The 27,674-nt window shown below is 67.7% G+C and overlaps 15 protein-coding genes across 15 annotated transcripts; 9 read left to right on the plus strand and 6 right to left on the minus strand.

Annotated features, from left to right (window-relative positions):
* Positions 1-323: 323 nt before the first annotated feature.
* MICPUN_87107 (D-erythro-sphingosine kinase) lies at positions 324-1,856 on the minus strand (the record flags this gene model as incomplete). Its single annotated transcript, XM_002509157.1, has 3 exons — positions 324-831; positions 946-1,251; positions 1,345-1,856. The coding sequence occupies 3 exons, from the start codon at positions 1,854-1,856 to the stop codon at positions 324-326; spliced, it is 1,326 nt and encodes a 441-aa protein (XP_002509203.1).
* Positions 1,857-2,362: 506 nt separating this feature from the next.
* On the plus strand, positions 2,363-3,121 carry MICPUN_63265 (predicted protein; the record flags this gene model as incomplete). The annotated part of the gene is made up of 1 exon (XM_002508909.1): positions 2,363-3,121. One exon carries the CDS (start codon positions 2,363-2,365, stop codon positions 3,119-3,121), a length of 759 nt encoding a protein of 252 aa, XP_002508955.1.
* An 81-nt stretch (positions 3,122-3,202) lies between these two features.
* MICPUN_63264 (predicted protein) lies at positions 3,203-3,955 on the plus strand (the record flags this gene model as incomplete). Its single annotated transcript, XM_002508910.1, has 1 exon — positions 3,203-3,955. One exon carries the CDS (start codon positions 3,203-3,205, stop codon positions 3,953-3,955), a length of 753 nt encoding a protein of 250 aa, XP_002508956.1.
* A 512-nt stretch (positions 3,956-4,467) lies between these two features.
* MICPUN_63263 (predicted protein) lies at positions 4,468-6,741 on the plus strand (the record flags this gene model as incomplete). The annotated part of the gene is made up of 1 exon (XM_002508911.1): positions 4,468-6,741. The coding sequence occupies one exon, from the start codon at positions 4,468-4,470 to the stop codon at positions 6,739-6,741; it is 2,274 nt and encodes a 757-aa protein (XP_002508957.1).
* A 57-nt stretch (positions 6,742-6,798) lies between these two features.
* PSBW2 (photosystem II 13kD protein, chloroplast precursor) lies at positions 6,799-7,886 on the minus strand. The gene is made up of 4 exons (XM_002509158.1): positions 7,806-7,886; positions 7,593-7,628; positions 7,347-7,447; positions 6,799-7,170 (listed from the first exon to the last, which is right to left on the minus strand). The coding sequence occupies exons 1-4, from the start codon at positions 7,846-7,848 to the stop codon at positions 6,994-6,996; spliced, it is 357 nt and encodes a 118-aa protein (XP_002509204.1). The 5' UTR covers positions 7,849-7,886; the 3' UTR covers positions 6,799-6,993.
* Positions 7,887-8,788: 902 nt separating this feature from the next.
* MICPUN_109304 (predicted protein) lies at positions 8,789-11,132 on the minus strand. Its single transcript, XM_002509159.1, has one exon. The coding sequence runs from the start codon at positions 11,052-11,054 to the stop codon at positions 9,963-9,965; it is 1,092 nt and encodes a 363-aa protein (XP_002509205.1). The 5' UTR covers positions 11,055-11,132; the 3' UTR covers positions 8,789-9,962.
* Positions 11,133-12,466: 1,334 nt separating this feature from the next.
* Positions 12,467-13,681, plus strand: MICPUN_98183 (predicted protein; the record flags this gene model as incomplete). The annotated part of the gene is made up of 2 exons (XM_002508912.1): positions 12,467-13,186; positions 13,223-13,681. The coding sequence occupies 2 exons, from the start codon at positions 12,467-12,469 to the stop codon at positions 13,679-13,681; spliced, it is 1,179 nt and encodes a 392-aa protein (XP_002508958.1).
* Positions 13,682-13,879: 198 nt separating this feature from the next.
* On the plus strand, positions 13,880-14,521 carry MICPUN_72123 (H+-or Na+-translocating f-type, v-type and A-type ATPase superfamily; the record flags this gene model as incomplete). Its single annotated transcript, XM_002508913.1, has 1 exon — positions 13,880-14,521. A coding segment is annotated over one exon (642 nt), but the record flags the coding sequence as incomplete, so codon positions are not given.
* A 996-nt stretch (positions 14,522-15,517) lies between these two features.
* On the minus strand, positions 15,518-16,699 carry MICPUN_73919 (predicted protein; the record flags this gene model as incomplete). The annotated part of the gene is made up of 2 exons (XM_002509160.1): positions 15,518-15,571; positions 16,487-16,699. Coding segments are annotated over 2 exons (267 nt in total), but the record flags the coding sequence as incomplete, so codon positions are not given.
* A 677-nt stretch (positions 16,700-17,376) lies between these two features.
* Positions 17,377-18,444, plus strand: MICPUN_95622 (predicted protein; the record flags this gene model as incomplete). The annotated part of the gene is made up of 1 exon (XM_002508914.1): positions 17,377-18,444. One exon carries the CDS (start codon positions 17,377-17,379, stop codon positions 18,442-18,444), a length of 1,068 nt encoding a protein of 355 aa, XP_002508960.1.
* A 2,675-nt stretch (positions 18,445-21,119) lies between these two features.
* MICPUN_63254 (predicted protein) lies at positions 21,120-22,048 on the plus strand. The gene is made up of 2 exons (XM_002508915.1): positions 21,120-21,154; positions 21,586-22,048. Exons 1-2 carry the CDS (start codon positions 21,152-21,154, stop codon positions 21,790-21,792), a joined length of 210 nt encoding a protein of 69 aa, XP_002508961.1. The 5' UTR covers positions 21,120-21,151; the 3' UTR covers positions 21,793-22,048.
* A 129-nt stretch (positions 22,049-22,177) lies between these two features.
* MICPUN_63253 (predicted protein) lies at positions 22,178-23,215 on the plus strand (the record flags this gene model as incomplete). Its single annotated transcript, XM_002508916.1, has 1 exon — positions 22,178-23,215. One exon carries the CDS (start codon positions 22,178-22,180, stop codon positions 23,213-23,215), a length of 1,038 nt encoding a protein of 345 aa, XP_002508962.1.
* Positions 23,216-23,254: 39 nt separating this feature from the next.
* MICPUN_92159 (predicted protein) lies at positions 23,255-24,722 on the minus strand. Its single transcript, XM_002509161.1, has 3 exons — positions 24,692-24,722; positions 24,427-24,531; positions 23,255-24,308 (listed from the first exon to the last, which is right to left on the minus strand). Exons 1-3 carry the CDS (start codon positions 24,692-24,694, stop codon positions 23,331-23,333), a joined length of 1,086 nt encoding a protein of 361 aa, XP_002509207.1. The 5' UTR covers positions 24,695-24,722; the 3' UTR covers positions 23,255-23,330.
* Positions 24,723-24,752: 30 nt separating this feature from the next.
* Positions 24,753-26,084, plus strand: MICPUN_63251 (predicted protein; the record flags this gene model as incomplete). The annotated part of the gene is made up of 1 exon (XM_002508917.1): positions 24,753-26,084. One exon carries the CDS (start codon positions 24,753-24,755, stop codon positions 26,082-26,084), a length of 1,332 nt encoding a protein of 443 aa, XP_002508963.1.
* Positions 26,085-26,239: 155 nt separating this feature from the next.
* Positions 26,240-27,613, minus strand: MICPUN_63250 (predicted protein; the record flags this gene model as incomplete). The annotated part of the gene is made up of 1 exon (XM_002509162.1): positions 26,240-27,613. The coding sequence occupies one exon, from the start codon at positions 27,611-27,613 to the stop codon at positions 26,240-26,242; it is 1,374 nt and encodes a 457-aa protein (XP_002509208.1).
* Between the last annotated feature and the right edge of the window lie 61 nt (positions 27,614-27,674).

Genomic DNA, 27,674 nt, shown 5'->3' on the forward strand with positions numbered 1-27,674 from the left:
CTCGGCGGCGGGCTCGTCCGCGACCGAGGTCGCGGGGGTCTCGGGCGCGGGCGCCTCGACAGCCGCGGCGGGTTCGGACATCTTCTCTCCCTTGTTGCCTATCGTGCCCGTCGGTGGCGGGTGTCAATGGGTGGAACGCCGCCGAGCCACACAGCCCATCCAGATCCAAGCCAGCCCTTCGATGGGACGCGCTCGGGCTCCGGTCCAGTCACGAAACCAGTCACGAAACCCATACGGGGACTCGTAAACGCAAATAGAAAATATCGGCAAACGTAAAGCACCCTCGTCTTCTCGCGAAAACCTCGTGATTCGATGTTTATTTATTAAACCTCCTCGCCGCCACCGCGCGAAGACCCAAACACCCTCGCGCTGCCCCGCACCACCCGAAGGCTCATCGGCCCGTAAGGCACTCGCCAGTTCCGGTCAACCTCGGTCACCATGCGCACCGCCGAAGTTCCCCCCCCGCCCCCACCCCCGCCGCCGCCGCCGCCGCCGCCCGCCCCGCCCGCGTTCACCTCTCTCGCGCGCGCCACCAGCTCCCCGTCCACCGCGATGTATCCGCCCTGTCCCGTGGACGACGCGCCGGGGACGACTTCCAACTCGGACGCCTTGACGTAGGTGACCCGTGAATGCGGCACGTGCCTCCCGGCGTCGAGCTTGAGCAGGTTGAGCAGCAGGGACAGACGCGAGTGGCCCTTGAACACGAGCAGGTCGAAGGCGCCGTCGGAGCACTGCGCGGCGGGGGCGGCGAACATGTCCTCCGCGGCCCACGGCAGGTTGAGAGCCCACACGCCTTGCACGTCGTCGCCCGCGATTTCGCGCCATCCCGGCCTGTCGGGCATCTCGACGCCGGCGGTGGCGCCCCGCGCCGCCGCCTTCGCCGCGCGCTTCGCAACCCTGGAGTCGTGCGGGTTACCCATCCTGTGCGCGCCGCTGACGTTGTACGTCGACCCTTTTCGCTTTCGACTCCGGCTGATGTCGAACTTGTTGTAAAACGCGCCATCATCTTCTTCATCGTCGCTGGATCCGTCTTCGAGGAAAAACGCGGCGTCGGCGGCGTCCTCGGCGCCGAGCGGCCTGAACCGAATCCTCGCGTCGTACCGTCGCATGAAGAGCACGCGGACGATGGCGCCCACCGTGAACCGAGCGCCGCCGAGAAACCTCCACCGCTCGCTCTCGATGTCCACGTCTGAAAAAAAACCCCAAGACAGCGACAGCAGCGCGTGCATCGCGATGGGCAGCCTCTCGCTCCTCGCCTGGTGACGCGGGGACCCCGGCGACGCGTCTACCTTAGTCGCCCCATCCTCCTTGACCTCTATGTCCTCGGCCTCCTCCGCCCTGAACTCGGCGCGATCGAGCGAGACGAGGTGCCCTCGCGCGATTGCGAGCGCGGCTGTGCAATTGTCGCACGGCTGCGCGACTCGGTGCGTGAGGGATTTGGCCACCGCGTTACCGGACCCCGCGGGGACGACGCCGACGGGGAAGGACTGCGCTCGTGCGGCGTCCGGGCGAGTCATGAGGCCGTTGAACACCTCCGCGAGTGTGCCGTCTCCCCCCACGCACACCACCGCCCTGTACGCGTCGAGGTCGAGGGCGTTCGCGATCTTCATCGCCTCGCCTCGCAGCGCGGTGACGCGCATCTCGACGACGACGCCGCATCCGCTCAACGCCGCCAGCACGGGCGCGACGTCCCGCTCGTAGGCGGCGACGCCCCTTCCTTTCCCCGCGGCCGGGTTCACCAGCACCAGGAGCCTGCCCGCCTTGGACGGCTCGGGTGCGGCGTCGGCGGCGACCGCCCCTGAGACGGAGTCGCGGCGGCCCGTCTCTCCCCAGCCCCAGAGGTTGCCGTGGGGCATGCACCGGCGCAGGATGTCGCGCCGCGCGGTGAAGAGCTCCGCCTCGCTGTTGAAGGAGAGCGTGACGGGTCTGCGGAGATCGCCGCTTCGTTTACCGCCGCCGAACAGACCCTGCGGATTATCGGTGAGGGATCGGTCAGGACGCGGGCGAACCTTCGGGGCGGACGGGCGGATGTTTGGTGGGACGCGGAGAGCGCGGATTTGGCGATTGGATTGGATTTGATCGCGGACCTTCTTGGGCGGGAAGATGTGCACGGTGAGCTCGAGACCGCGCGCGCCCGCGCCGCGCGTGACCCCCGCGACGTCGCGCGGGTCGACCGAGTATCGGCCGACGTCGACCCGCATCGTCCGAGCGCCCCCGATCGATGCGCCCGATTTGAAAAGGTCCAGCCGCTAAAACAGCAGTCTGCACAGATCACACGCGCGGCCTCAAGTCACTGCAGCGCTAGTGCCCTGTTCAGGGGCGCTGGCACGCACCTGACCACTGTTGGCACCCGTCACCCGGCATGAAGACGGTGGTGGTGACGGGCGCGAGTCGGGGGTTGGGCCTCGAGCTGGCGCGCGCGTACATCGACGATAGGGTCAAAGAGGAAAAATATGCGCCGCGGTGGCGGGTCGTCGCGGTCCACCGGCAGCACACGGACGTCATTGACGGTCCTGAAGGTTTTGAGCGAACTCGCGGCATCGACGTGTCGAAAGCGGACGCCTCGGACGCGTTGGGAATCGTGCTCGCGAAGCACGGGCCGGTGGACGTGCTCATAAACAACGCCGCGGTGTGCATCGGACGCGAGTGCGCCGTCGGAAACGTCGATTACCGCGCCTGGACGCGCTCGTTCGAGACGAACGTCTTTGGCGCGATGCGGGTCCTGGAAGCGGCGCTCCCGCACCTCGCCCGCGACGCCGTCGTCGTGAACGTGTCGGGGCGGATGGGGAGCATCGGGCGGGTGATGGCCGGCCTCGGCGCGTCGTCCGCAACGACGCAGGACGTCGTCTACCGCACGACGAAGGCGGCGCTGAACATGATGACGGTGTGCGCCGCGGCGCAGTTCAAGGCGAAGGACGAGACTAAGGATGTTAAAGTGGTCGCCGTAGATCCCGGATGGATGAACACCGACATGGGCAGGCGAGGGGGCACGGTGACAACCCCTGCACCGCCGCTCGAACCGGAGGATAGCGCCGCCGGGATCGTCGCGCTCATCGCCGGGCTCAAACCCGAGGACAGCGGCAAGTTCCTGAACTGGCGGGGAGAGGAGTTGCCGTGGTGATCGATGACCCGACGACTCGTAAGTGTTACTCGAAACGTTGTTAAAACTCAAGAGACAAACGGAAGCTTGTCGCCCGGCGTGATGACCATGGGATCCCCTTTCCAGTCCCTCACCACCTTACTCCCGGGCGGGTACTCGCTCAGGTCTATCCCACCCTCCTCGCCCCAATCCCCGGCCGCCTCCGCCTCATCATCATCCGCCTCATCATCCATCGCCTCGTCTTTTTTGGTTTTTTGGTTTTTGGTTTTTGGAAACACCAACGCTCCGGCCGGAGCGTCTCCAAACGCGTCAGCCTCGTACGTCTCCACCCCCACGAACGCCGCCCCGGACGCCCTGCGCGGCGCCCTCGGTCGAACCCGCGGCTCTTGCGTCTCGAACGACGACGAAACGCGAGACCCGGAAGAGTCCGCGAGCGCCCTCGCGATGACGCCCGCGGCGTCGAGCCCGTCGGCGTCCTCGTCGACGATGACGAGCCCGGAGCCGCCGCCCGACGCCGCGACGACGCGCTCGGTGGTGTCTCCTCCTCCTCCCGTCGTCGTCGTGTTAAGCGGCGGTCGTACCGGGACGCACCGTACGATGCGCCACACCGGCGATCCGTCGACGACGTGCGGCGCGAATCGCTCCCCCCAACGGCGGTGGTCGCCCCCCGGGATGCGTGCGAAAAACGCGTCGATGTCCGCCACGTTCGCGAAGCCGCGGATCTCCATCTGGATGTTAGACTCCGGCACCCCGACGGCGCCGGTGACGAGGGAGACGTCGGCGGGGTCCAGGCCGGCGGCGACGCCGACGGTGTGGACCCATTCGCCGAGCATCTCGAGCGCGTTGGCCTTGTGACCGTACCTGCGCCGGGAAGGATTGATTTGGGAAGGATTTGGTTATTAGGGGGGGGATTCTGTTGGGAGGATGGGGACGACGAGGACGAGGACGAGGACGAGGAGGCGGACGCTCCGGGGGAGGGCGACGGTTCGCGCGACGTCGCGGGGCGAGGGTTCGTTCGGGTCTCACCTGGCGTCGATGGACCAGATCGCGCGCAATCCCGGCGCGCCCGGGACGGATTCCCCGCCGCTCGCAGCGGTGACGACGCGCGTGAATCTCGACGGAAGCCTCCGAGGTGGTGGGTCCGCGGGGCGTGACGCGCCGCGGCGCGCGAGGAGACGAGCGCGCGCCGGTGGAGCCGCCGCGACGGGTGAGGCGCTCATGGCGACGATGATTCGAACGAAACCGGGCGGTGCGGCGGGCGCGAGCGGGCGCGGGGCGCTCGTCGGAATGAGCGCGGAGTCGACAACGCGTTTTCCGCGGGAGAGTCCGAGGGGCGCCTTGCTCGGACCTAAATTTGGGCGGAATTCATGCACGGCAGCGGTCACAGGATGCCTCCCTTGGGCACGGACGGCGTCGGCGGCGATCCTCCCAAGGGGACCATCGCCATGGACGACGCGTCCACCGACGAACCGCGGTCGGTACCGTCGAAAACCCCGTCGGCGAAGGCCAGCCCCGCGCGCGATTCCGACGGCGCGACCGTGCCTTTGAAAGATACAATCGCCGACGGAGGAGATCCCGCCTCCCCGATCGAGTCCGCCGCGCTTCGCAGCCGCGTGATTCAGCTCGAGGCCGAGCTCGCCGAGGCCATGACGATGGCGGAGAATCCATCCTCCGTCGAGCTCGCCGCCGCGCGGTCCAGGTCGATCTCCCTCGAGGCGGAGCTGGAGAGCGCGAGGGCGGACGCGCGGAAGAGCGAAGAGGCGATGGGCGGAATGCTCCGGATGCAGCGCGCCATGTCGAGCGCGCAGAAGGCGAAGATCACGCAGCTGCAGGAACAGAACGCGCAGCTCGAGGCGCGAATCGTCGAACTGAACGCGTCCCTGGCGGAGGCGCGGACGACCGCGGACGCCGAGCGCCAATCCCGCGAGGAACTGCGACGCGAGGCTGAGAAATTCGAGGCGCACGTCAACGACGCCATCGAGTCGCGGGAGGCGCAGTGGGGCGCCGCCAACGCCCACGCGGTGAACGAGGTGCGGTCAGAGCTCAAGGCGGCGAAGGAACTGACGCGGAAGATGCACGTGGCGCACGCGGCGGCCAAGCTTCGCTGGGCGGCGGAGCGAGCGCACATCATTCATTCCGTTCATTCGGTTCACACCGCCGGGGAGGACGCGGGCGTGGACTCTGCCCACTCCCTGGGCGCGCTCGCGGCGGCTCGCGCGCGTTCCGACGTCGCGGGTTCGATCCCTCCCTCGGGTGGCGGACACCACGACCCGAGGGCGCTCGCCGCGGAGGTTGCGGCGTCGTCGGCGCCGGGAACGGCGCTTCACGCGCTCCTCGCCGCGACGACCCGTTTCTCGACGGACGCGCGACGAACCGGACAACCGTCGGACGAAACGGCTGGGGGCGAAACGGCTGGCGACGATTCCGCGCACGACGACCCGCTTCGCGAGTTGCTCCGCGACGCCATGGAGGAGGAGGTGGCCGCCGCCATCGAGCGGGGGTACCACCGTGACGGCGATACAATCGTCGTCGGAGCCAACGAGATCGTCGAGGCGATCGTCGCCAAGTACTCGGAGCGCGGAGACGACGGGGACGGGGCACGGGGAGGCGGGGACGGGTCGCAGGGAGGCGGGGACGGGGAGTCGGCACCCTCGGGGACGACGCGCGATTCGGGCGGGGAGCGGCGTGACGAATCCCGCCGAAACGTCGACGACGTAAATTCCGACGACGAGGAGCGAGGCGCGTGGCGGGCCGAGAGGGCGTCGCTCGTCGCCGAGCTGGCGCGCGCCCGCGCCGCGGCGGACGCGGCGGACACGAGGGCGGCGCTGCTCACCGCGAACGGCGCGAACGGGCTCGCGAACGGCGGGGATGATTCCCAAAACGTCGACGACCTCGCCGCCGCGTACGAGGCTGAGGAGGCAAAGGCTGTGGCGGCGCTGGAAATCGCCGCGGAGTTACGCGCGAACGCGCTCGAGGCGGAGCTCGAGGCGCTCAGGCGACGGGCGGTGTCGCCCGCGCAACTTCGCGCGGTGCTCGAGGAGCTCCGAACGCTGCGCGCCAAGACGGAGGCGCTCAAGCAGGGGTGCGTCATGACGCAGAGGCTGGTGCGACCCACCGTGGAGTCGGCCATCGCGTGCCTGCGACTGGACGCCGCCGAGGGCGCGAGACAGGGTTCCCTAGCAGACGGAGCAGACGGAGGAAGAGGAGGAGGAGGAGGAGGTGGTGGAGGTGGTGGTACAGATGGAGGAGGCAACACGACGACGCCGGGGTTCGAACCGAGGACCTCGACGACTCCCGGAGCGAGGATCGGTTTCGTCTCGCCTCGGACGGCGGCGAACGGCCTGAACGACGGAACGCCGCGCACCCCGTCGGTGGGACAAATCGGAGGGTACCCCCGCGCGTCGTCGTCGTCCGCCGCCGCTAACACGGCCGTTACAGCCGTTACAGCCGAGGACCTCCCGGAGACGTTTCGCGTCGCGATGGACGGGCTCGGGTTTTCGAAGTCGCTTCGCAAGTCGGCGGCGGTGCTCGTGGCGGAGGCGGAGGCGGACGCGGCGCGCCGCGCGCTGGCGTCCGCGGCGAAGAAGGCGCTCGCGTCCATCATGGACTCGCCCGCGGGAAGGAACCGACGCGCCGGTTGAGAGAAGACGCGACGGTTCATCACGTCTCGAAGGCGCGAGCGAGGGGGGGGGGCGGTTATTCTAATGAGAACGACTCGAAAAAAAGACTCGATTTCCTTCGCGGGCGTGCCCGACGCTCGTCATTACCCGACTAATCTAGAGCACGCGCGTGTCCGAGCCATCGCCCGCGTCCATCTCAACCCGCCACCCGGTAGCTAAACGTCTCTTAATTCCGTCCGACCGTCTAAAGAGCGGTCGTTCGTCGAAAGGCGCTTAGAGGGAGAGGCCGGAATCGTCGTTCTCGCCGCCCGCCGCGATGCCGTCATCCTTCTGCGCGTAGAAGAACTGGGAGAAGACGAGGGCGGGGATGGTGAGGAGGATGAAGCCGAGGATCTCGTCGTTGATGCCGAGGATGAGGCCGGTGCCGTCGCCGTTGAGGCGCTCGTCAACCTGCGGGGGGGGAAGGGCGGGGCGGAGAGGTGAGCCGATTTTTTCAAGGCTGATTTTTTGGCGATCCGCGGAGACCGATTGCCCATACGGCGCGATCGGGGATGACGACACGGGTCCCTCGTTCGTAGTTGGAATCGCTCGGTCGGGGTTGGGGTTACGGGGGAGCGCGCACGCACCACGGCGAGGGCGGGGAGGGTCTGCGCGACGAGGCCGGTGACCGCGGCGGAGAGCACAGCCTTCTTGGGCACGGAAGCCTTGGCGACGGTGGCCTTGGCGACTGGATACGAAGGGGGATAAGGGGGTTGGGAATTTCGTCAGATCGTGGCATTCGCGTGGAGCGTGCTAGGGCTGGAACTAACTTCCGCCGCGGGGGGTTCGATCGGTTCGCGCGCTTCGCGATTGGTTGGTTCGGGTGCACTCACCGGTGGCCTTGCGGGCAACCTTGCGGGCCGCGGGCTCTGCGAGAGGGAGAAGAGAGGGGCGAAGGATCGAGGTCAGCGCTCGCGTCGTCGCCAGATCGGGGAGAGGGTAGGGAGCTCGTCAACAATCGCCGGGCGAGGCGAAAGATGTTGCGAAAAGAAGCGGGGGGCGGCACGATCCGCGCCCCGTTCGCGTCTGATCGCGCGGGCACTCACTGGCAGCGACCGCGCACTTCATGGAGAGGGACATGCAGGCCATTTTGTGTGTGGTTGTTACGGTGTTTGCAACTGGTGTCGTGTGCGATTATGCCCCGTGCGAGCACGCGCTCCGCCGTGAAAAACACGCCCCACGGCGGTTCCCAACTGGACGTATCGATCGGCCGTGCACCTTCTCAGCCAATCAGATCGCGTTCCTCCGGCGGTCAAGATATTGATTTTTGGCATCTTTGCGGTTAAGGGCCTTTTCCCCATTCGAGAAAATAATTCGAGACCGACGGGTCTCCCGGCGACCGATCCGACGTGGCGTTACCCGCCAAATGAATCTGATCTCCCTCTCTCATCCGAACCAATTCCCCAAGCAATTGTGGCCCCGCGCCTATGGCGACTCAGTCCGAGATCAGTGCGGTGCAGCTTTAATAAATTCCCCCGGGCGAGAAGAAAAAGTGCTTCCATCGTCCACCGGGCTCCAATCATCGCCGTCCCCGACCCATCGCCGCGATCCCACCCGCGCGACGCGAAAGGGCAAAAAGGCGTCTTCACATCGTCGATACATCGACACCGCGTTCGAGACTCGCGCCGCACCCCGCGCGGCGACGGCTACGGCGAGTTTACGCTCCACTTCCGGGGAATCTTCCTCGCCAAAAAACCACAGCTGTGAAGCTGGTGAGAGTCCGAAAACTCCCGCGAGAACCGACACCAAACGGAGCGGCGATGGGAGCCGGAAGCGCGCCGCGCTGCCCGACCCCGTTCGCGCACGGGCCGATGTCGCCGACGAAAGGATGCTCGTCCGCGAGCGTCACGCCCCCGCGATGGCAGACGCTGCTGAATCGGCTGTCGAGCGCCAACCCCCTCGCGTCTCCGGGCGCGGTCGGCCTGTTTCCGGGGAACTTCCACCCTCCAGGTGCGGGGGGGCACTCGGCCGCGTCAGCGAATGTCAGCAGCGATGTCGGGACGTCGTGCTCGCACCACCTCCACTCGAGACTGGCACCCGCGTCGCTGCATCGCGTCGCGCTCGAAGCGTCCGCGTCCATCGCCGACGCGCACCTTCGTTACGCCCCCGTCTCCTCCCCGCGCCCGGAACGGCCCGCCGCGCGCGCGCACCTCAACCCGATGTTCCGCACCGAGTCGCCCAAGACGGAGGTGCAGACGGCCATCGCCATGTTGCAAGCCGCGGAGGAGGAGAAGGAGCGCGCGCGGCGGCGCCGCCGCGACGAGCGCGCCGCGGCCAAGGAGGCGAAGAGGCTCGCCGGTACATCGGGGGGCGGCGCGCGCGGCGCGGCGGAACGAGCCGCTAGGTCCCGCGCCGAGATCCTCGCCCAACACAGGCCCGCGAGGACCGACTCGCTCGACTCCCTCGACGCGCTTGACGATCGGACTTCCCGCTCCTCCCAATCCGGCTCCGACGCCTCCTCCTCGGACGACGACGACGACGACGACGACGACGACGGTTCCGGCGACTCCGGGACGTCATCGATCAGCGAGCCGACGGAGACGAAGAGCGGCGCGCGAAGAGCGGGTCGCCACCGCCATCACCGCCATCACCGTCACCATCACGACACGAGGCACGCGGCGGCGAAGCGGCGCAAGACGGAGGAGGAGTCGAAGAAGCGCCGACGTTCCACCGACGATACCGACGCGTCAGAGAAGCACCACAAGTCGAAGCACCACAAGTCGAAGCACCACAAGTCGAAGCACCACAAATCCGGCCACCACAAGTCGAAGCACCACGAGTCGAAGCGCCGCCACCGTAAAACCGGCCATCGCCATTTATCTAGCCGCGAACCCGAGCGTGCTCATCGCGACGGGGACGTCGCCGCCGACGCCTCTCGCGCCGCTCGCGATCGCGTCGACGTGAACGTCCGCACCAAGCTCGACGCCGTCGCCGAGCGGCAGGAGCGCATGGAGGCTGAGTGCGCCGGAATGCGTCGGGTGTGGTCCAAGACGGGTCTGTCCGAGACGATCAACCGGAGCTGCGGGAACCTGGTGGCTCTGATCGAAAACGCGTACGGGAGCTTCATCGCGCATCCGCGCGGGTCGTCCGTGGCGGACGCGACGCCCCGGCCGGATTCGCCGATACCCGCGTGAGACTTCGACGGGAGACGCGATCGCCGCGAGTGTCACGTTCGAGCGTCGGATGGAACGGGTCTTCGTATTTCAGGAAAAAGTCTGTAAATCACGTCCCGCTCCCTCTTCGCCCTTCTCCGCCGGCGGAAGCTTCGGGCACCACTCGGGGCCCCCGGCACTTCCCATCGCGCGCCTGTGCCCTCGCAGCAGCTCCAACACCTCCCGCGACTCGAGCCCGAAGAGGTGCGCGCCCAGTCCCTCGAACCGATCCCCGCCCTTTGAGTTAATTTCCCCCTTGATGACCCGCCCCGGCGCCGCGTCCACGGCGCACCTGCGCATGAGCGACGGCACCTTGCGCCAGCACCGCTCGGGGTCCCCAGCCTGGGCGCAGCACGACTCCACCACCCGTGGGCCGTCCCTCCGCTCGACGCGGAACGCCATGTAGGGATCGAACCCCCGACCTTTGCGTTCCCGTTTGACCGCTTCCAGCGCGAGGCGACACGCGACGTGCACCCCCGGCGCCGCCTCGAAGCTGACCTGGTACCCGGGCAGGAGGGGATACTCGCGTTCGGGATACTCGGCGCTGACGAAGACGTCCGGGGACGCGATCGCGGCGGCGACCAGCCCCCGGTCGATGGAAAAGTCGATCGATTTGCCCCGGACGGGATTCGAACAGTCGACGCCGGCAAGCTCTTTGGAGTTGACCGAACCGAGACCAAGACCCGCGTACGCGGATCCGCGCACGAGCGCGAGACCGACGCCGTGCGGCGCGCGCAGCCGAACCGGCCGCGGGGCCAAGCGGCACGCGCGGGCGACCAACTCGTCCAAACGATCGCGCACCCGCGTCTTTGTCGTGGCCGGCGGTGCTCCGACTCGGCTGGCGACGAAACCGAACGCGTCGTCGCCGCGAAAACCGCGCCAACCCCCCGACCCTTTTAAGACGCCCCCCATCGCGTCCAGCAGCGCGGCGAGCGCGTCTGCGGGCGTCCTCCCGCACCCCGCGACCGGCGTGCGTTGCCTCCCGCCTCCCCACCGCCTCGTCCGGGTCCCCGACAGGCCAAACGCGGTCGCGTCCCCGCTTAACCACTCCACCTTAAAGCACGGCCCGTCCCACGCGGAACAATGCGGGACGTCGCCGCCGTATCCCCCCGATACGTCCCGCCTCGCGCTGACGCCGCTCATCCCCACCGAGCACTCGAGCACGCACGTCGACGAGCGCCCGTCTTTGCCGTCCTCTCCGCCGTCCGCGCTCGATGTTTTGTCCGTTCCCCGTCGACGGACGACGGACCCGCCGAGTCGCTTCGCCGTTTCGTCGCGTCGTCTCCGCTCCGTTGACTCACGTTTCGGGAGTTCGACGCGGACGGCGGCGCGCACCCTGAACCCGATCGGGTACGGGAAGCAGTCCGAGTGCTGCTCCTCGGAGTCGTGCTGCACGGCTGTGCGGTCGCCGCCGCTCCACCACAGGTGCGCGTAAACGCCAAAGTGCGCGGATTCGCTCAGCGCCCCCGGCGATATAATCTCGTGCGACTCGACGGATACGGCGACGGGCTGTTCGCGGCTGGGACGGCACAGCTGTGCACGACGCCCTCGCGCGCCGGGTCTCCCGACACAGCTGGCGGCGTCCACGCGGCTGGGGGTGGCGACGACGGGCGGGGGGGCGTAGAGCGGCGGCTTGGCGGGCGACGTCGGGACCGCGAACGCGGGCTTCATGGCGTTCTTCCTCTTGATCGGCCTCGGCCTCGTCGTCGTCGTCGTCGTCGTCGTCGTCGTCGTCCTCGTCGTTCGATTCGAGTCGACCGCGGGTTTCATTCGCGGCCGCGGTCGCCCCAGCATCGCCTCGTGCGCGGCGGCATCCCACGCGACGTCCCCGCGCGCCTCGTGTCCCGGCGAGCGCTGGTACGGGACCTCGATGCCGAGCTTCGCGAGCTGCCCCGCGAGGCTTCGCACCTCCGCGGTTCGGGGCATGAAGGTGGAATCGTCGTCCGGCGGGTCGCGCGCGGGCGCGTTCCCGTCGCCGCGCGTCTCGGTGACGCGCCTCGGTGACGCGCCGAAGTCTCCCCACGGGTCGGCGTTCTCGTCGACGTCCGAGTCCTGCGACCGCGGCGCCGCTCCCGCCGTCCTCGGGGGCTCGCCCCAGATGGGATCTGGCGGTCGATGCTCGGGCACGTTCACGTCGTGCACGTCTCTGAACCGCTCCTCGTGGCGAATGCGGAGGCGAACCATCTCGCGAAAGTGCTCCTCCTCGTCCGAGTCATCCTCGGACCACGTCGCCGGGGTGAACAGCGCCCTCGGCGTCGCCATGGCGCCGCTCCCACTGGCTCCCCCCGGCGCGGCATAACGGCTTGAATTCTCTCCTCCGTTTCTCGGCTCCGACGAAGTCAGGTCGTGCCGTCTTTTCCCCCTCCCCTCTTTCTCGAGTCACAGCGGGGCGCGCCGCATCGGACGACCTGGCGGGCGAATCCGACACCCAGCGGGCTCCGGCGTCGATCCCGCCGACGTCGAGATCTCGCGACGACGCGCATCCTCGAAGCGAACCGATCGACGCGCCGTCCACGGCTGACGAAGATCTCGTGCTCCCGGCTGCGTGAGCGACGATGAAGCTGCTGGAGGAGGCGTTCACGAAGGGCCGGGGCGGTCACGTTCGCCTCGTGCCGGACAACCCCGAGGACATGTGGCACGTGTACAACCTCATCCGCGTCGACGACCACGTCGACGCGGTCACCTTCCGCAAGGTCACCCGCGGCGGCGGCGACGAACACGCGGGCGCCGCCGAGTCCGAGCGCGTCAGGGTGCGGCTGCGACTGCGAGTCGAGGACGTCGCCTACGACGGCGAGGGCGACGCGGTGCGCGTCAAGGGCCGCAACACGACGGAGACGGACAGCGTCAAGCTCGGCGCGTACCACACCATCACGCTCGAACCCAACAGGCCGGTCAAGATCGAAAAAGTCGAGTGGGACGTCCTGGACGTGGACCGCGTTCGCGAGCTCTCAGACCCGGCAGCCACCGCAGATCTCGCCGTGCTGCTCATCACCGAGGGACTGGCCAACCTCGCGCTCGTGGGCGCGTCGGTGACGACGTTCAAGGCCAAGGTGGAGAAGGCGATGCCGCGCAAGTCCGGGGCGGCGCAGATGGGCTACGCCAAGGCGCTCGAGACGTTCCACCGAAACGTGGTAGCCGCGGTGGAGCGATGCGTGGACTTTGCGAAGGTCAAGTGCGTCGTCGTCGCCGGCCCGGGGTTCGCGAAGGACGCGTTCATGCGCCACGTGGACGCCACGCTGGCGCGCACAGCTGGCGGGGGGAGCGGGGGTGATGGCGTTACAAAAGGCGTTAAAGGAGGGACACATACACAGCTGGCGTCGGAGCACAGGGGTAAGTTCGTCGAGTGCCACGCGTCGACGGCGTTCAGGGGCGCGCTTCGCGAGGTTTTGGAAAATCCCGCCGTTATGACTCTCATCGCGGACACCAAAGCGGCGGCGGAGGTTCGCGCGTTGGACGACTTCTTCGAGACGCTCGCGGACAGACCCGACCGCGCGCTGTACGGCCCGGCGCACGTCCTCGCCGCGCACGACATGCTCGCCATCGACGTCTTGCTCATCACCGACGCCATCTTTCGCACGAGAGATCCAAATGCCAGGCGCAGATGGGCGCGAACGGTGGACGAGGTTCGGGGCGCGGGGGGTAAGGTGCACGTGTTCTCGGCGGCGCACGCGAGTGGGGAGCAGCTCGGGGAACTCACGGGGGTGGCTGCGACGCTGCGGTTCCCGCTGCCGGACCTGGTCGACGCGGAGCTGCCGCCGCCGCAGTTTTAAGGATATTAGCGATGGTTTTCGTACGCGTATTTAGACACGGGAAAATAGGGTCTTCGTGATTACGATGGTTTTTGCACGCGCATCGGTATTTAGTCACGGGAAAATCGAGTTTTCTTCACTGCAATAAAAGCCACCGCCCCGACCCTCCGAGGTTAACTTTCGGCGAAGCGCTGGGGCTGGGTCGGGGTTCGCGTCGCGATGTCGACGACGAACCGACTGAACGTGGTGCCGACGGTGACCGTCCTGGCGGTCATCAAGAACCGGCTGGCGGGCGCGCAGAAGGGGTACAAGCTCCTGAAGAAGAAGGCTGACGCGCTCACCATGCGGTACCGTCAGATCCTTCGGCGCATCTTGGACGCCAAGAAGACGATGGGTCGGACGATGCGGGACTCGGCGTTTTCGCTGACGCAGGCCAAGTACGTCGCCGGCGAGGGCATCAAGTACACCATCGAGGACACCGTGGGGACGTCATCGAACGTCCGCGTGCGCTCCCACGTCGACAACGTCGCCGGGGTCAAGCTCCCTCGATTCGAGCATTACCTCGCGGGCACAACCTCGGAGGCCGCGGACTTGACCGGCTTAGGCCGGGGCGGCGCGCAGGTTCAGGCGGCGAAGAAGCAGTACCTCGCCGCGATCACCCTGCTCGTGGAGCTCGCGAGCCTGCAGACCGCGTTCATCACCCTCGACGTCGCCATCAAGACGACCAATCGCAGGGTAAACGCGCTGGAAAACGTCGTCACCCCGCGGCTGGAGAACACGGTGCAGTACATAAAAGGGGAGCTGGACGAGCTGGAGCGAGAGGAGTTCTTTCGTTTAAAGAAGGTGCAGGCGAAGAAGAAGAAGGACATCGCCGCCGCGGAGGCTGAGGCCAAAAGGGTTTTAGCGGCCAGACGCGTTCGAGACGAACTCGACCAATCGTCATCGGGCCGCGGCACAGCTGGCGCGGGGGTGGGAGCGTCCGCGCCGGATGGGATCGTCGCCAACGGGGGCGTGGCGACGGGGAACGGCGGCGGTTGCCTGGTGAACGGCGACCACGACGAGGACGTGCTGTTCTGAGAGATGGATGGCGGGTCGAGAGATGGGACGACGCGCGCGCGAGTAGAGTAGACGACGATTGATGAGACAACGATCGATTCGAGAAGCACGCGCGTCGGATGGCTGGTCGAGAGGTCACGAGGAGCACCAGTCGACCAGCGCGACGCACGCGTCGCTCCCTTCCTTCGCGACGGACCTATCCCCCGCGGACCCGACCTTCGCGAGCTTCGTCCACGCGCCCGCCACCCGTTTGCACAACGCGGGCGGCATGCATCCGAGCGCCCTCATCCGCTCCAACGCCGACAGCTGTGCGCCTTCTTCGCCCGCGCTAACCAATCCGCTCCCAGTGTTTTCCACAGCCGTCAGTATGTCCGATATCAACCTCGTCGCTTCGACGCACGTCCGGCCAGGCCACGGGTCGATCCCCTCCGCCACCATCCTCGCCCGTCTCGCCCACTCCGCCGGGAGGACGGAGGGCACCCTCGACGGGCACGGCCGCTCTCGTTCCGTCCCGCCCGTTCGCGCCCGCCGCTCGACATCCTGTGTCAAATCAACCAGCCGCGACTTGACCGCGCCAGCTCGACACAGCTGCGCCGGGGTCCGTCCACCGAGGTCCCGTGCAACGACGGGATGGGGCCGCCGGGGCGTGCGCGGGTTGGCGAAGTGGGTGACGGGCGTCGTTGAACATTGTTGAACGTTGTCGAACAACGCGTCCACGATTGCGACGACGTCGTCGCCGCCGCCGGCCAGAGCGGCGTGGTGCATCGCGTTGCGTCCCATGTCGTCCACGGCGCCAGGGTTCGCGCCACGTCGCAGGAGCGTTCGCACGCACTCGAGCCTGCCGCGGGCGCACGCCTCCATCAGCGGCGTTCGTCCGCGAGCGTCCGTCGCGTCGCGATCGCCGCCTCCGTCTATTAAGTTTTTTACCACGACTTCGTGCCCAGCCGCCGCCGCCGCGTGCATCGGCGTCGCGCCGGCGTGATTCCGCTGGTCCGGGTGCTCGCCCGCGCACAGCCGGTCCGCGATAGCCTTCACGTCGCCCACGGCGGCGTCTTCGTGCATGTTCCCGCCGCGGCGCGCGGGTTCGTTCGGCTGACCGTCGCGCCAATAATAGGCGCCGATGATGGGCGGCGCCGGACCCTCGACGGCGGGCGGTTGACGCTCCGCGGCGGCGCCCGGGTTCCTGCGCCGCCGCCACGCGCACGCGCACGCGTCCCGCCTTCGCCCGCACGTGCACACCAGTCGAGCGTTATGATTAGCGTTTCTTCCATCCGCGTCAGCGTCCGAGGGATCCTTAAAATCCTTGAGACTCGACGGGAATCCATCAAACGGGGCGTCGTAGGGGGGCGCGGGCGCCGCGGGCTTGGCGTACGCGCCCCCGCGCGGTTTCGAACCCTCGACCGCGGGGTCCCGCCCGGCGAGGTGTCCCGACGGATCGGTAAGCAACGACACGAGGTGCGGCGCGTCGAGACCGTACGCGTAGTCAACCGGTTTTCGCCGGCGAAGACAAGTCGCCTTCACGTCGGCTCCGGCGCGTATCAGCGCCACCGCGCACCGGTAGTGCCCCCGCGCCGCGGCGGCGTGTAAAGGGGTGAATCCCTTGTCGTCCCGCGCGTTGACGTTCGCGCCCCCGCGCGTCACCAGCGTCGAGATCACGTCCACAAAGGGAGGCGACGGGACGGTTACATGCGTTAAATGCACAGCCGCGTCGGCTTTTGACTCGACGTCGAGTGTCGTTTCGGGTCCGATGTTGCCGCCGCAGTTGGCGACCGCCGCGCAGTGCAGAGGTGTGCGTCCGTTGACGTCGCGGGCGTCCGCGTTCGCGCCGCCGTCCAGTAACGCCACGACCGCGGACGTTTTCCCTCGCGCCGCCGCGTGGTGGAGGGGCGTCTGCGACAAAAAATCCCCTTGGTCCGGGTGCTCGCCTCGCTCCAGGCGCCGGGCGACGGCGCGCGCGTCGCCCATCGCCGCGGCGTCGTGCATCGTCTTACCTCGCGTCCCTCCCGCGGCGAGCTCGCACCTGCCGTTGACCCAGTACCGACGCCCGGCGCCGTGGGCGCCCGGGACGGCGGCGTCGGTGCCCGGCGCGGCTCGAGCTTCGCGCTCCCACGCCCTCTCGACCGCGCGTCGCCTGTTAAACTCGGCGAAAGGCGCGAGATCCTCAGGGGTGGAACGCGGGTTACGCGCGTGTGGCACCATCACGTCGAGCGTGTCGCGTTCGGCGCGATGCGGCGGCCGCGGGGGGGGCTGGGGCGGCGCGGGCACCCGAGCGCCCCCGAGATCGCGCCTCGCGATGTCCACTCGCGACCGGCCCGGCGGACCCTCGCCGCGCTCGTCGTCCCTCGACGGGCACGAGCACAGCGCCGGCGCCCGGCCGCATCCGTCGCACGGACGAACCGGCATCGCGGAGCTCGGGCTCTCGCCAGCGGGGCTGTGGCGTCGGGTCGATCCCGCGCGACCGTTTAAACGGTCGGCAAATCCCAGAACGGAGTCTGAAAAGTTTTGGAGGACGCGACCTCTCGCATGCTTCTTTCAGCTTCTTCCCCACAGATGACAGAGATCGGTTCCAGAGAGATCGGCGTCGCGGTGCTCGTCGCGCACTCGGGCGTTCTTCGTGCATTCGGATCGCGCGGCAGCGTCGTTCCCTGAACCCCTCCGCGATGGCGACGCGTTCGGTCGCCGCGCGATGCCTCGCGTTCGTTCTCCTGCTCGCCCTCACCGCGGTCGCGTCGGCTGCGGACTATTACAAGACCCTGGGGCTGAATCGCGGGGCGTCCGACGACCAGATCAAGCGCGCCTACCGCAAGCTGGCTCTGAAGTATCACCCCGATAAGAACCCCGGGAACGAAGAGGCGGCGAGCAAGTTCGCGGACATCGGCAACGCGTACGAGGTGCTGAGCGACGCGGAGAAGCGACAGATCTACGATCGCCACGGCGAGGAGGGCGTGAAGCAGCACGCGCAGCAGGGCGGACGCGGCGGCGGCGGCGGCTTCGGCGGGGGCGACATCTTCTCCCAGTTCTTCGGCCACGGCTTCGGCGGCTTCGGCGGCGGGCCTCAGGAGCCGGAGACGCCGAAGGGCAACTCGCTCGTCATCGATCTCGACGTGTCCATTCGAGACCTCTACCTCGGCCGCGTCATTCGCGTCGCGCGAGATAAGAGCGTCATCAAGCCCGCCAAGGGCACGCGGAAGTGCAACTGCAAGCAGCGCATGGTGACGAGACAGATCGGGCCGGGGATGTACCAGCAGTTCGCCAAGGAGGAGTGCGAGGAGTGCCCCAACGTGAAGCTCGGGAGGGAGAGCGAGACGATCGCGGTCGAGATCGAACCAGGCGCGCCGGATGGGCACGAGATGCTTTTCTTCGAGGAGGGCGAGCCGATTGTGGACGGCGAACCCGGCGACCTCACCTTTCGCGTCAGGACGGCGCGGGACGACCGCTTCGAGAGGCGTGGGAACGATCTGCACATGACCTTCCGCGTCGATCTCGTCGAGGCGCTCGCGGGATTCGACAAAGCCTTCACGCACTTTGACGGACGCGAGGTGCGGCTGAAGCGGCTCGGGATCACCACTCCGGGCCTGGTGGAGACCATCGCCAAGGAGGGCATGCCCGTGTTCAATCAACACCAAAAGTTCGGGAACCTCGTCGTGACGTACCAGGTGGACTTTCCCAAGAAGCTCACGGAGAAGCAAAAGGGAGAGGTCAAGAAGCTCTTCGCGGGGACGTTCTGATACGGAGTTCTGTTCGCGAGAGAGGATCCCATAATTTTTTTTTTAAACAAAGGGTTCAACTCGCCCCGTCGCGATCCCCCTCCTGGAGGGTGAACAGCGGGGTGAGGTACCGCTCGTCGATCGTCCTCGCGTGTTCCATGTAGTCCACGTCCTCCGCCGAGACGTCCGTGAGGCTCCCCCGGCTGGAGCCCGCCGCGAGCCGATTCCCCCCCCTCTGGTGCGTCCCGCCGTCCGACCGACCCGAAGTCACGAGCGCTCGCGTCCCAGCCTCGGCGTCGTCGTCGTCCGAACTCGTCGATCGATCCTCCGCGACGCCGCCGCGCTCCATGGCGCTCGCCGACGCCGCCGCGCCGAGCGACCCGCTCCTCGACGGCGGCGACGGTTGAACAGATCCCCCCGTCCGGCCTCCCCGGCCGCCCGCCCCAGCCCCAGCCCCGGCGGCGGACGCTGTCGAGATCCCGAGCCACCCGAGCGCGCGCGTGGTCAACCCGCCCACGACGAGCGTGGTGAAGACCACCGCGCCGAGGCATCCCGTGAGGATGGCGCGGCCGTCGTCGCCCCTCGTCGCCGCTGCTTCCAGAGCCAACGCAAACGCCATGGCGCCGCGTAAGCCGCTGAACCAGAGCATCCTCGCGTGGTTCAGCGGCACGGGGCCCCCGCTGTGGAAGACGGACGCGAGCGAGTGCTCCACCGCGGACGCCACCGCGGGGTAAGCTCCTTTGAGAATACCCGTGAACGTTTGGTCGCCGCCGCCTGCGGGGGTCGGAGCGTTTGTGTTAACCTCGGCGCGCGCGCGTCGCGCCGCCAGCTCCGTCCCGACGTGCGCATTGATCAGGGAGACGCCCGGGAAGACGGCGACGTACCGCGACGCGAAGCACATCGCGACGGCCCACACCGCGGTGCTGAAGTACTTCGGCAGCGCGAGGAACACCGACGCTCCGATGTAGATGAACACGAACGTCTCGCTGAGCTGCGCCATCAGGCCAAACGCGCCCATCGTGAGCGCCCGACCCCCGGGGCTCAGGTTACGCCTCGTGTAGTGTCCCATGACGATGCCGCAGAAGAGGATGGAGACGATGCCCACGAGCCGCGCCGCCTCCGCGGCCATGTACGCGATCCACGGGAAGAGCGCCACCACCGAAGCCTCGAGCACGGCGCCTCGAACCGCCTCTTCCGGATCGCCCGTACCTTTCCGGACACCGCCGCTGCCCTTCTTATCCTTTCCGACGACGTCCTTCCCATCCCCGCCGCTGATACCGCCTTGTCCCGATTTGGGGCCGGGGCTTCCGATTCCGGCGGATACAACAGACGCCTTCTCGTCCCTCTGAGGGCCCTTTTCGCCCTTTTCGTCATCGACGCCGGGCACGCGTCCCTTGGCGCCGTCCCCGCCCGCCAGGTTGAACCTCTTGAAGAACAGCGCCGACGCCAGCCCGGTCCCGACGCCGATGGCGGTGCTCCCGACGAACACGCGCACGAACGTCCCCCCGACGCGCGCCAGCGCCGACACCGAAAACGTTTCGCCCATCTCGGCAAACGCTCGGTACAGCACCACCGCCACCGCGTCGTTGAGCACGCTCTCGCCGAAAACAACCGCGAAGAGGTTCTCCTCCACGCCCAGGTCGGTGAATATCGCGAGGACGCTCACCGGGTCCGTGGCGCCGATGATGCTGCCGAACATCATGGCGTTGGAAAACTTAAACGAGTGGCTTAAACCCACGGCGCCGAGAGCGAACATGCCGACGCCGAAGGACGCCGCGCCGAGTAGAGTGCCCGGAAAGGCGAAATAGGCGATCTTGCCGAGGTTTCGAAAGAACGCCTCGCCGTTGAGGGCGTACCCGGACTCGAATATTATCGGCGGCAGGAGGAAGAGGAAGAAGAACTCGGTGTCGAAGACGAGGTAGTCGCCGTAGCGCACGAGCCAGTCCCCGAGGTCCGACGTTCCCAAGGTTGACGCCTGCGCTAACAGCGCGACGCCGCCGGCGATGCCTAAGAGCAGCGCGGCGCCCGCCTGATGGAGCCACGTCACGCCGCGGGATTTGAGCCACGAGCCCAGCAGGATCGTGGCGCCGAGGACGCACAGCAGGAGCATGATGCTGAGGCTCGCCACGGACTCCTCCTCGCCCGTCGCCGTCTTGGACGCGATTATCAGATCCGTGGCGCCCTCCACGCCGGTCTTGTCGGGAGCCGGCGGGGCGTACATGATGCCCCAGTCCGTGGCCTTCTCCCAGTCCTCCATCGCGCCCGCGTGCGACGGCGCGGAGGATTCGGCCGGTGCCCCGCCCGCGCCCGACGCGCGGTCGTCGTGGCTCCGAACCAGCCAGTCTCGCATCCCCGCCAGCTCGTCGTTGGAGAAGGGAGCACCCGGGTCGACGTGTATCCCGCGGAAGGTCCACCAGTAGTCGCGCGTGCGGTTGTGGCCGGGTTCGAGCGCGGTGGAGCCCCAGCACCTGGCGCCGCCGCCCGTGGCGACCGGCTGACCCGCGGGCGGACGCACCTCCCCGCTCATAGATGCCCCCCGCTGTCACCGACGAATGCGCACCAAAACCGAGGCAGACGTCTGATGCCTTTTGTGTCTTGCATGGTATCGAAGCCTAAAACAGTTTAGGCTATGGGTTTCGAACGCCGGGCCAAAGTCGCCACGGCTCCGGGGAGGCCGACCCTTTTAAACCAGCGCGTAGTCGCCGTCGAAAGCTAGGAGTGGGTCAAGATGGTGCGTGCGCGATCCTTCCATCCCCGTCGCCCGCGTCCGCGCGTCGCGCGCGCGGTGCCGTCGCGCGACTCTCGCGCGGACGCCGCCGTGCCGCGAACCGTGGATGGTTCCGGGTTTTATTTTTCTAGGGTTCACAAGCCGCAGATTGGCGCGGAGACGCGCCGGAAGGGAGCCGCGAGGCGAGCACGACGCGGGTGGATCTTCCGGGATACGCGCCGATCGTCCTCCGGCGTCCATGTCGGTCTGCTATGCGCGACGATGCGTCCCGCGTCGTCGTCGCGCATCCTCGCGCGGTCTTAGGGTTCGCGGTGCCGCGAGGGCGCCATCGGCGCTCCACGGCCCTGAGGACGGGGCTTCATCTCATCTCTGTGTGTTTTCGCTCGAACCTTCACCTGACCTTCGTTCGTCCCTCACTCGCCTCGATTCAACAGCCCAAGCAGATGCTCGAGATCAAGGAGTTCCTCATCACCGCCAGGCGCAAGGACGCCAAGAGCGTGAAGATCAAGAAGGTTGGCACCAAGACCAAGTTCAAGGTTCGCTGCTCCAAGTACCTCTACACCCTGGTGGTTGACGACGTCAACAAGGCGAACAAGCTCAAGCAGTCCCTGCCCCCCGCCCTCGCCCAGGAGAACATCTAAACGTCTTTCGACGTCGGCGATGTTCTCTCGGGTTTTGGTGCACGGGTCGTGCGGTGTTGGGAGCCGGGCCGGAGGGCGGGGCGTGATGACGCGCGGGGTGACGAGGTTCGGATGCGTCGCGACACAGCTGGCGACCGACGGGGTTAGACCCCTCGGTTCGTCGCCGGTCGCGGTTCGAACCGGGACGCGGGTTCCGCTCCTTCGGACGTTCTCTTGGAGGGTGTTTGCGTTGTAATCTAACCACGATTGCCACGATGTCTTTCGTTCTCGCCCAGGAGTGTTTGTGGCCCAGTCCTTTCTTTCCCAGACTTTCCACGCCCTCGAGAGCTTGTGCGTGTCTCAACAACCTTTCCCCGACACGACGGTTGTCGATTGTTTCACAACGATGAAGTACGCCGCTGGTGACCTCTACCACGCCCTTCGGGGTAAGGTTGTGGAGACCACGAAGCAGGGTGAGGGATGGAGGCAGGCGGAGCAGTTCGAGGCGGCGCAGCGCGCCAAGATGGGCGAAGGGAACGAGCGGCGCGACAGGGACGCGAACGGCAAGATCCTCAGCGGCGCGCAGCAGCGCAACCTGAAAAACTCGGAGGGCACGGTGGACTGGGCGTCCAAGTTCAGCGCCGACGAGCGGTACTCGCTGGTGGACTTCGGCGTCGCCAAGAGACATAAGAGGGACGAAGGCGTCGACATCGACAAGATCGCCGCGGCCGCCAAGGCTTTCGCCGCGCAAAAGACGGCGGCATCTGCCGACGCGGGAGGATCGAGCTCGGGCGTCGGGGCGCACGAGGCGGGCGGGGGGGCGCCCGACTCCGGGTCGAAGCGCAAGCGCGACGGCGCGCCCGCCGCGGACGACGACGCCGCCGCCAAGAAAACGCCGCTGGCGCCCCACGCCGGATTCGAACCCTCAACCTCCGGACCGCCCCCGCCCTTCGCCCTGCCCCCACCGGAGACGACACTCGCCAAGCGCATCGAGACGGTGGCTGGGTTCGTGCGCAAGAATGGGCAAAAGTTCGAGGAGGTGACGCGAGCGAAGCAGCGCGGCAACTCGGAGTTCGCCTTCCTGGACCCGGGCGGCGAGGGGAACGAGTACTACGCGTGGCTGCGACACGCCGCGCGAGCGGGCATCGACCCGAAGAAACCCCCGGGCGTCGGCGAGAACGCCGCATTCGACCCCGTCGCGCTCGCCGCGGCGGCGAAGAAGATCGCCGAAGCGGCGGCGGCGGCGGCGGAGCAGCAAACGAAAGGGGGGGGCGACGCGCAGGAAGGGGCGCAGCAGGAAGGGGCGCATCATGAAGGGGCGCAGCAGGAAGGGGCGAAGGGGCGCGTGGGTCCGTGGCAGGCGGTGAAGGATTCGAGCGGTCGGACGTACTACTGGAACCGGGACACGCAGGCGACGACGTGGACCCCGCCCGACGGATTCTAACCGGTTTCTAACCGGACGTAGCCGCGAGTGCCGTTCGGTGATGGACGATGTAAACCTTATCATACACGACGGCGAATGTCATAGCTAAGAACAAGACCCTCTCGCGGTGACCGCATCACGCCTGTAGGATCTTGAAGAAGTAGTGCGTCTCCAGCTCGCCGTCTTCCGGCAGGTCGGTGCAGTGCACCGCGTTCCTCACCTTGTCGAAGCCAAACTTGGCTCGCACGGATTGGGGCCTCAGAACCCGCGCAATCTCCGGATCCGCCGGACCGCACGCCTCCCTCAACGCCTCGACGACCCCGTTCTCGCTGACGGACCCCCCGTCCTTCTCCGATCGCGCCACCTCCATCGCGACAAACGCGCCCGACGTCAGCTCATCCACCATCGCCGCAAACTCCGGGACGACCCCCTTGTACACCTCGAGGAACTCCACCGCGTCCACGCGGTCCAGCGTGAACGAAGCCGCGCCCGTCATGACGAAACCCGCGTCAACACACACGGCGTCCATCACGAGCCCGAGGTTGGCCATCGCGCTCGGCTTCACGATGGCCAGCGCGGTGTCACGCAGGCGACACGAAGCCGGTTTCGCGAAGTACGCCGAAGTCTGGGCATCTACGGAGTCGGCGGAGTCGGCGCACCACACGCAGTCGCCCAACGCCGGCACGATCTCCGTCTGCACGAGACGCTTGAACGAGTCCACCGCGTTGTCGCCGACGAGGGCGACGCCGACGGAGGGCCCCGTCGCGAGTTCGGCGGCCAAGCCGCTCGCATCCGAAATTGATGATGACGATCCGATCAGATCCGCGGCGTCCTCCCTGGAGAGCGACGCCATCTTGACGCGCGCCACGGCGAAGCCGCTTCTCTGCGCGGCGTTGATCACCTTGCCCGCGAGGTGCGCCGCGCCGGGCTTGACGACGCAGAGCGTGGATTGCCTGGCGAGGGAGAAGGCGTTTTCGGTGTGCGCGTCGCCGTACTCGACGATCTTGAGCTGTCGGCTGTACACGGTGACGACGGCGCCCATGTGGAGGGTGTCCATGGTGACGGTGGGGATTCGGGTCTTCTTGAGGAACGGGCGGCGGTTCTTGATGTCGTACTGCGGGTGGGCGAGCGAGCGCGAGGAGTGGGCGGGACGGGTCAGACGGCTGGGACCCATGGGGGGGTTGGAAGGGGGCGGGGGCGTGAAAGAGATGACGACTGGATGCGGGGCGCACCATCTCGACGCTGCAGTCGGCGGGTCCGTAGAGCATCTGGTACCTCATGGTCAGGCCCGAGTGGGGGTCGAGCCACTCCACGATGAAGCAGTAGCGCTCGTCTTCCTGCGGGTTGTCGGGGACGGGGCAGTCGCGGGTGAGTCAAATTTGACCTTCACGGTGGGCTAAATTTGGACGCGCGTCCGGACGCTGGGAGTCCTGCGCGCGCCGGACGCGTCTCTTCGCCCGCCGCGATCGGGGTGGAAGACGGGGACGGCGCTCGCACCATGTCGGCAATCGCGTCCGCGTGCGGGGAGATTTCGACGCGGGGGTCGTTCCGATGCGGAATGGCCATCGGCGGGCTCCGCCCAACGGGTATTTCCCCTCTCGATCGCTCCCGTCGTCACCAGACTGCCAGACTTCACAGTCCAACTCGAGGCCGTTTCTCGGCATTCACCTCCGGCCCCGTCGCGGGCGGCATGTGCGTCGTTTTCCTGTACGTTCGGACCCCGAAGCGACCCGGCGAGGAGGCCATCGACTGCCCCTACGCCGCCGTCGTCGCCGTGAACCGCGATGAGTCGTACACGCGCGATACCGCGCGCCTCCACTGGTGGCCTCAGGACGCGACGGCCGATCCGAGGGAGTGCGCGCGCGACTGGCAGATACTCGCGGGGAGGGACCGGGAGGGAGGGGGGACGTGGTGCGGGGTGAGCCGCGACGGGCGCGTCGCGGTGCTCACGAACGTCGCGGAGGCGTCCGCGAAGTTCGCGACGGGGGAAGCGCCGAGCAGGGGCGAGCTACCGGTGGCGTTCCTGGAGGCGAGTGGGCACCTTTCAAATCTTCCCCGTCGAATCGATCATTCACCGTCCACCCACCCACCCGCGCCTGAACCGTCCAACCGCCGTCCCTCTTCGCAGGAGAAACACCCGCGTCGACCCCCCGCGCGATGGCTCGCGGACGTCGCCGCGAAGGCGCACGCGTACAACGGCTTCAACCTCGTCGTCGGCGATTCCAGGACCGGCGAGTTCGCTCACCTCACCAACCGCGGCGACGACCCGGGGGTCGTCACCCGGCTGGACGAAGACGGCCCGACGCGGTGCGCGCAGGGGTTCGTGCACGGACTCAGCAACGCCGGTTTGAACACCCCGTGGCCGAAGGTGCGTCTGGGGTGTCAACGAATGCGTCAGCAGATGGAACGCGTCGTGGGTAGCGGCGTCTTCGTCGAAGACGGCGTCGAGAAACGATTACTCGGGTTAGCGGCTAAGCGATCGGCGCTCCCGTGCGCGCTCATCACCGACGTGCTGCAGTGCCCCGGAGGTGGCGTGGACGCGTGGGGAAGTAAGGGGTGGTACTCGCGGTCGTACTGGGGCGACGGTCACGAGATGAACCCGCCGCCGGCGCTCGACCAATCGGAACGCGCGTTCGTTAAACCCGGCGCCGCGCCCGGACGACCCGAGTACGGCACCCGATGCAGCACCGCGATCACGATGCGAGGCGACTCGCCGGGTGGGGAGATCAACGTGGTCGAGCGGAGTTTGGAGTGGGACGAACGGGAGTGGGTGGAGACGGCGGTGGCGTTCGATAGGGTCCCGCCGCCGCCGGTGCCGGCGGATCCATCCGCGGGGCGCCGGGAGCCCGACGGGACTTTCCTTCACACCGCTCTGGACGACGGGTGGTGACGAGCCGCGCGATGGATCCTACGTCAGTCGGGTGCGTGCGGCGTGAGATGCGTCGTTAAGATTAAGGGTACAGCACCGAAGTCGCTTATGCTGGACGTCGAGGGTACACCTCGATCGTCCCGAACGTGAACGGAGTCGAATGAAATCGAGTCGGATCAGACGTCGCCGGATTTTATCCCCCCCTCCAGCGCCTCCTCGAGCGCCATCCGCCTCAGGTCCAGCATCAGTTTCGCCAACGCCTCGTCCTCCCGCACCTGCAACTCCGCCGCCAGCACCGCGTCGGTCCCACCCGCGTTGAGAACGTCCGACACGAGGTTGGGCGCCGCGTCGTCGCCGCCGCCCTCCCGCCACAGCTCAAACGCCTCCAGGTGCTCGAGCGCCTCTTTGATCTTCCCGTCGTGGAACATCAGCACGCCGAGGTCGCGCTGCTCGTACCCCTCGCCGCCGTCCAGTTCGAGGAGCCGCTCGGTGGCGAGGATCGCCATGGGCAAGTCCCCGAACGGCCGCCCGCTCGGCTGGATGATGCCGACGAAGCCGGCGGCGGTGTTCATTCGATTCTCCTGGCCGTACGCCGCCGCCTCCACCGCGAGGAGGACGCCGCTGTCGCGCGAGTCGTCCCACTCCCACGGCCAGTACGCGCGCTTGAGCGCCGCGAGCTGCAGCTTGAGCGCCATGTTGTGCGTGCACACGACGGAGTTGGCCGGTCGCTTGGCGCCGCTGGGGACGCCCCACGGCGCGACGGGCGCGGTGACGCCCGCCATCCCGTTTCTCGCCTTGGGCCGGATCAACACGTCGACGCCCTCGCCCTCCGGGATGACGCCCTTGGCGCGGAGCCTGTCGACGCATCCGATGTAGAGCGCGGCGAGGGTGGCGGGGATGCCCACCTTCTGCGCGACGACGTTGTGGAAGTACGTCCTGTACGGCGAGTAGAGCTCTCTCCAACCCTTGGGCGCGCAGTACTTGTTGGTGACAAAGAGGTGCGTCTCGAGGGCTTCGATGATCTCCGGGGTGGTGAGCGCGGCGCCGTTCTTTGCCTGCACGAGCGCCGGGAGCTCGCGGGCCGTGAACTCGTCCATGAGCTTGTCCACGCGCTTCACGTACGCCGCGATGGGGAGGCACACGGCGGTGCGCGATTTGAACGCGTCGTCCTCCATGCTGATGTACAGCGACGTGAGGACGAGGTCGCGGGATTCGCCCGAGCCGGTCCGCTCGCCCTCGGCCGCCTCGAGCAAGCCCGCGCGCGCGGTTCGCTGGAAGGGCTGCCACGTCTCCTTGGCGGTGACGGGCTTGCCGAACCCGCCCTGCTGCTTGACGGAGGAGCGAGCCGCGGCGGTCTCGGCGTCGTCCTCCACCTCCTTGCGATACGTGCCTCTGCGGCCCATGAACTTGGCGCCGTCGTCGGCGTTGTCGTCGTCGCCCGCGCCGGTCTTCCCGGCGCGGGCGACGGTGGAGACGCGTCTCGGCGCGCGCGTTTTGCGCGCGCCGAGGCCGACGCGGGCGACTGGAGTCGAGAGCGACGCGTGCGCCATGGGAAGGGCGCGCGGCTGTGATCCGGGCGCGAGAGGCTTATCGCCAACCGTCGATCTCTTC

The sequence above is a fragment of the Micromonas commoda genome, chromosome 12 (genome assembly GCF_000090985.2).
Source record: "Micromonas commoda chromosome 12, complete sequence".
Taxonomy (NCBI): Eukaryota; Viridiplantae; Chlorophyta; class Mamiellophyceae; order Mamiellales; family Mamiellaceae; genus Micromonas; species Micromonas commoda.

Bases quoted from the DNA above. Each gene is read 5' to 3' on its own strand.
- PSBW2 (XM_002509158.1), bottom strand. From the start codon at position 7,848: ATGGCCTGCATGTCCCTCTCCATGAAGTGCGCGGTCGCTGCCA. The intron at 7,629-7,805 runs GTGAGTGCCCGC...TCCCTCTCGCAG, and splicing joins GAAGTGCGCGGTCGCTGCCA to AGCCCGCGGCCCGCAAGGTT. The intron at 7,448-7,592 runs GTGAGTGCACCC...CTTCGTATCCAG, and splicing joins GGTTGCCCGCAAGGCCACCG to TCGCCAAGGCCACCGTCGCC.
- MICPUN_92159 (XM_002509161.1), bottom strand. The intron at 24,309-24,426 runs GTGCGCCCCGCA...GCCCACCCGCAG, and splicing joins CCGACTGCAGCGTCGAGATG to TACGACATCAAGAACCGCCG.
- MICPUN_109304 (XM_002509159.1), bottom strand. From the start codon at position 11,054: ATGAGCGGCGTCAGCGCGAGGCGGGACGTATCGGGGGGATACGGCGGC.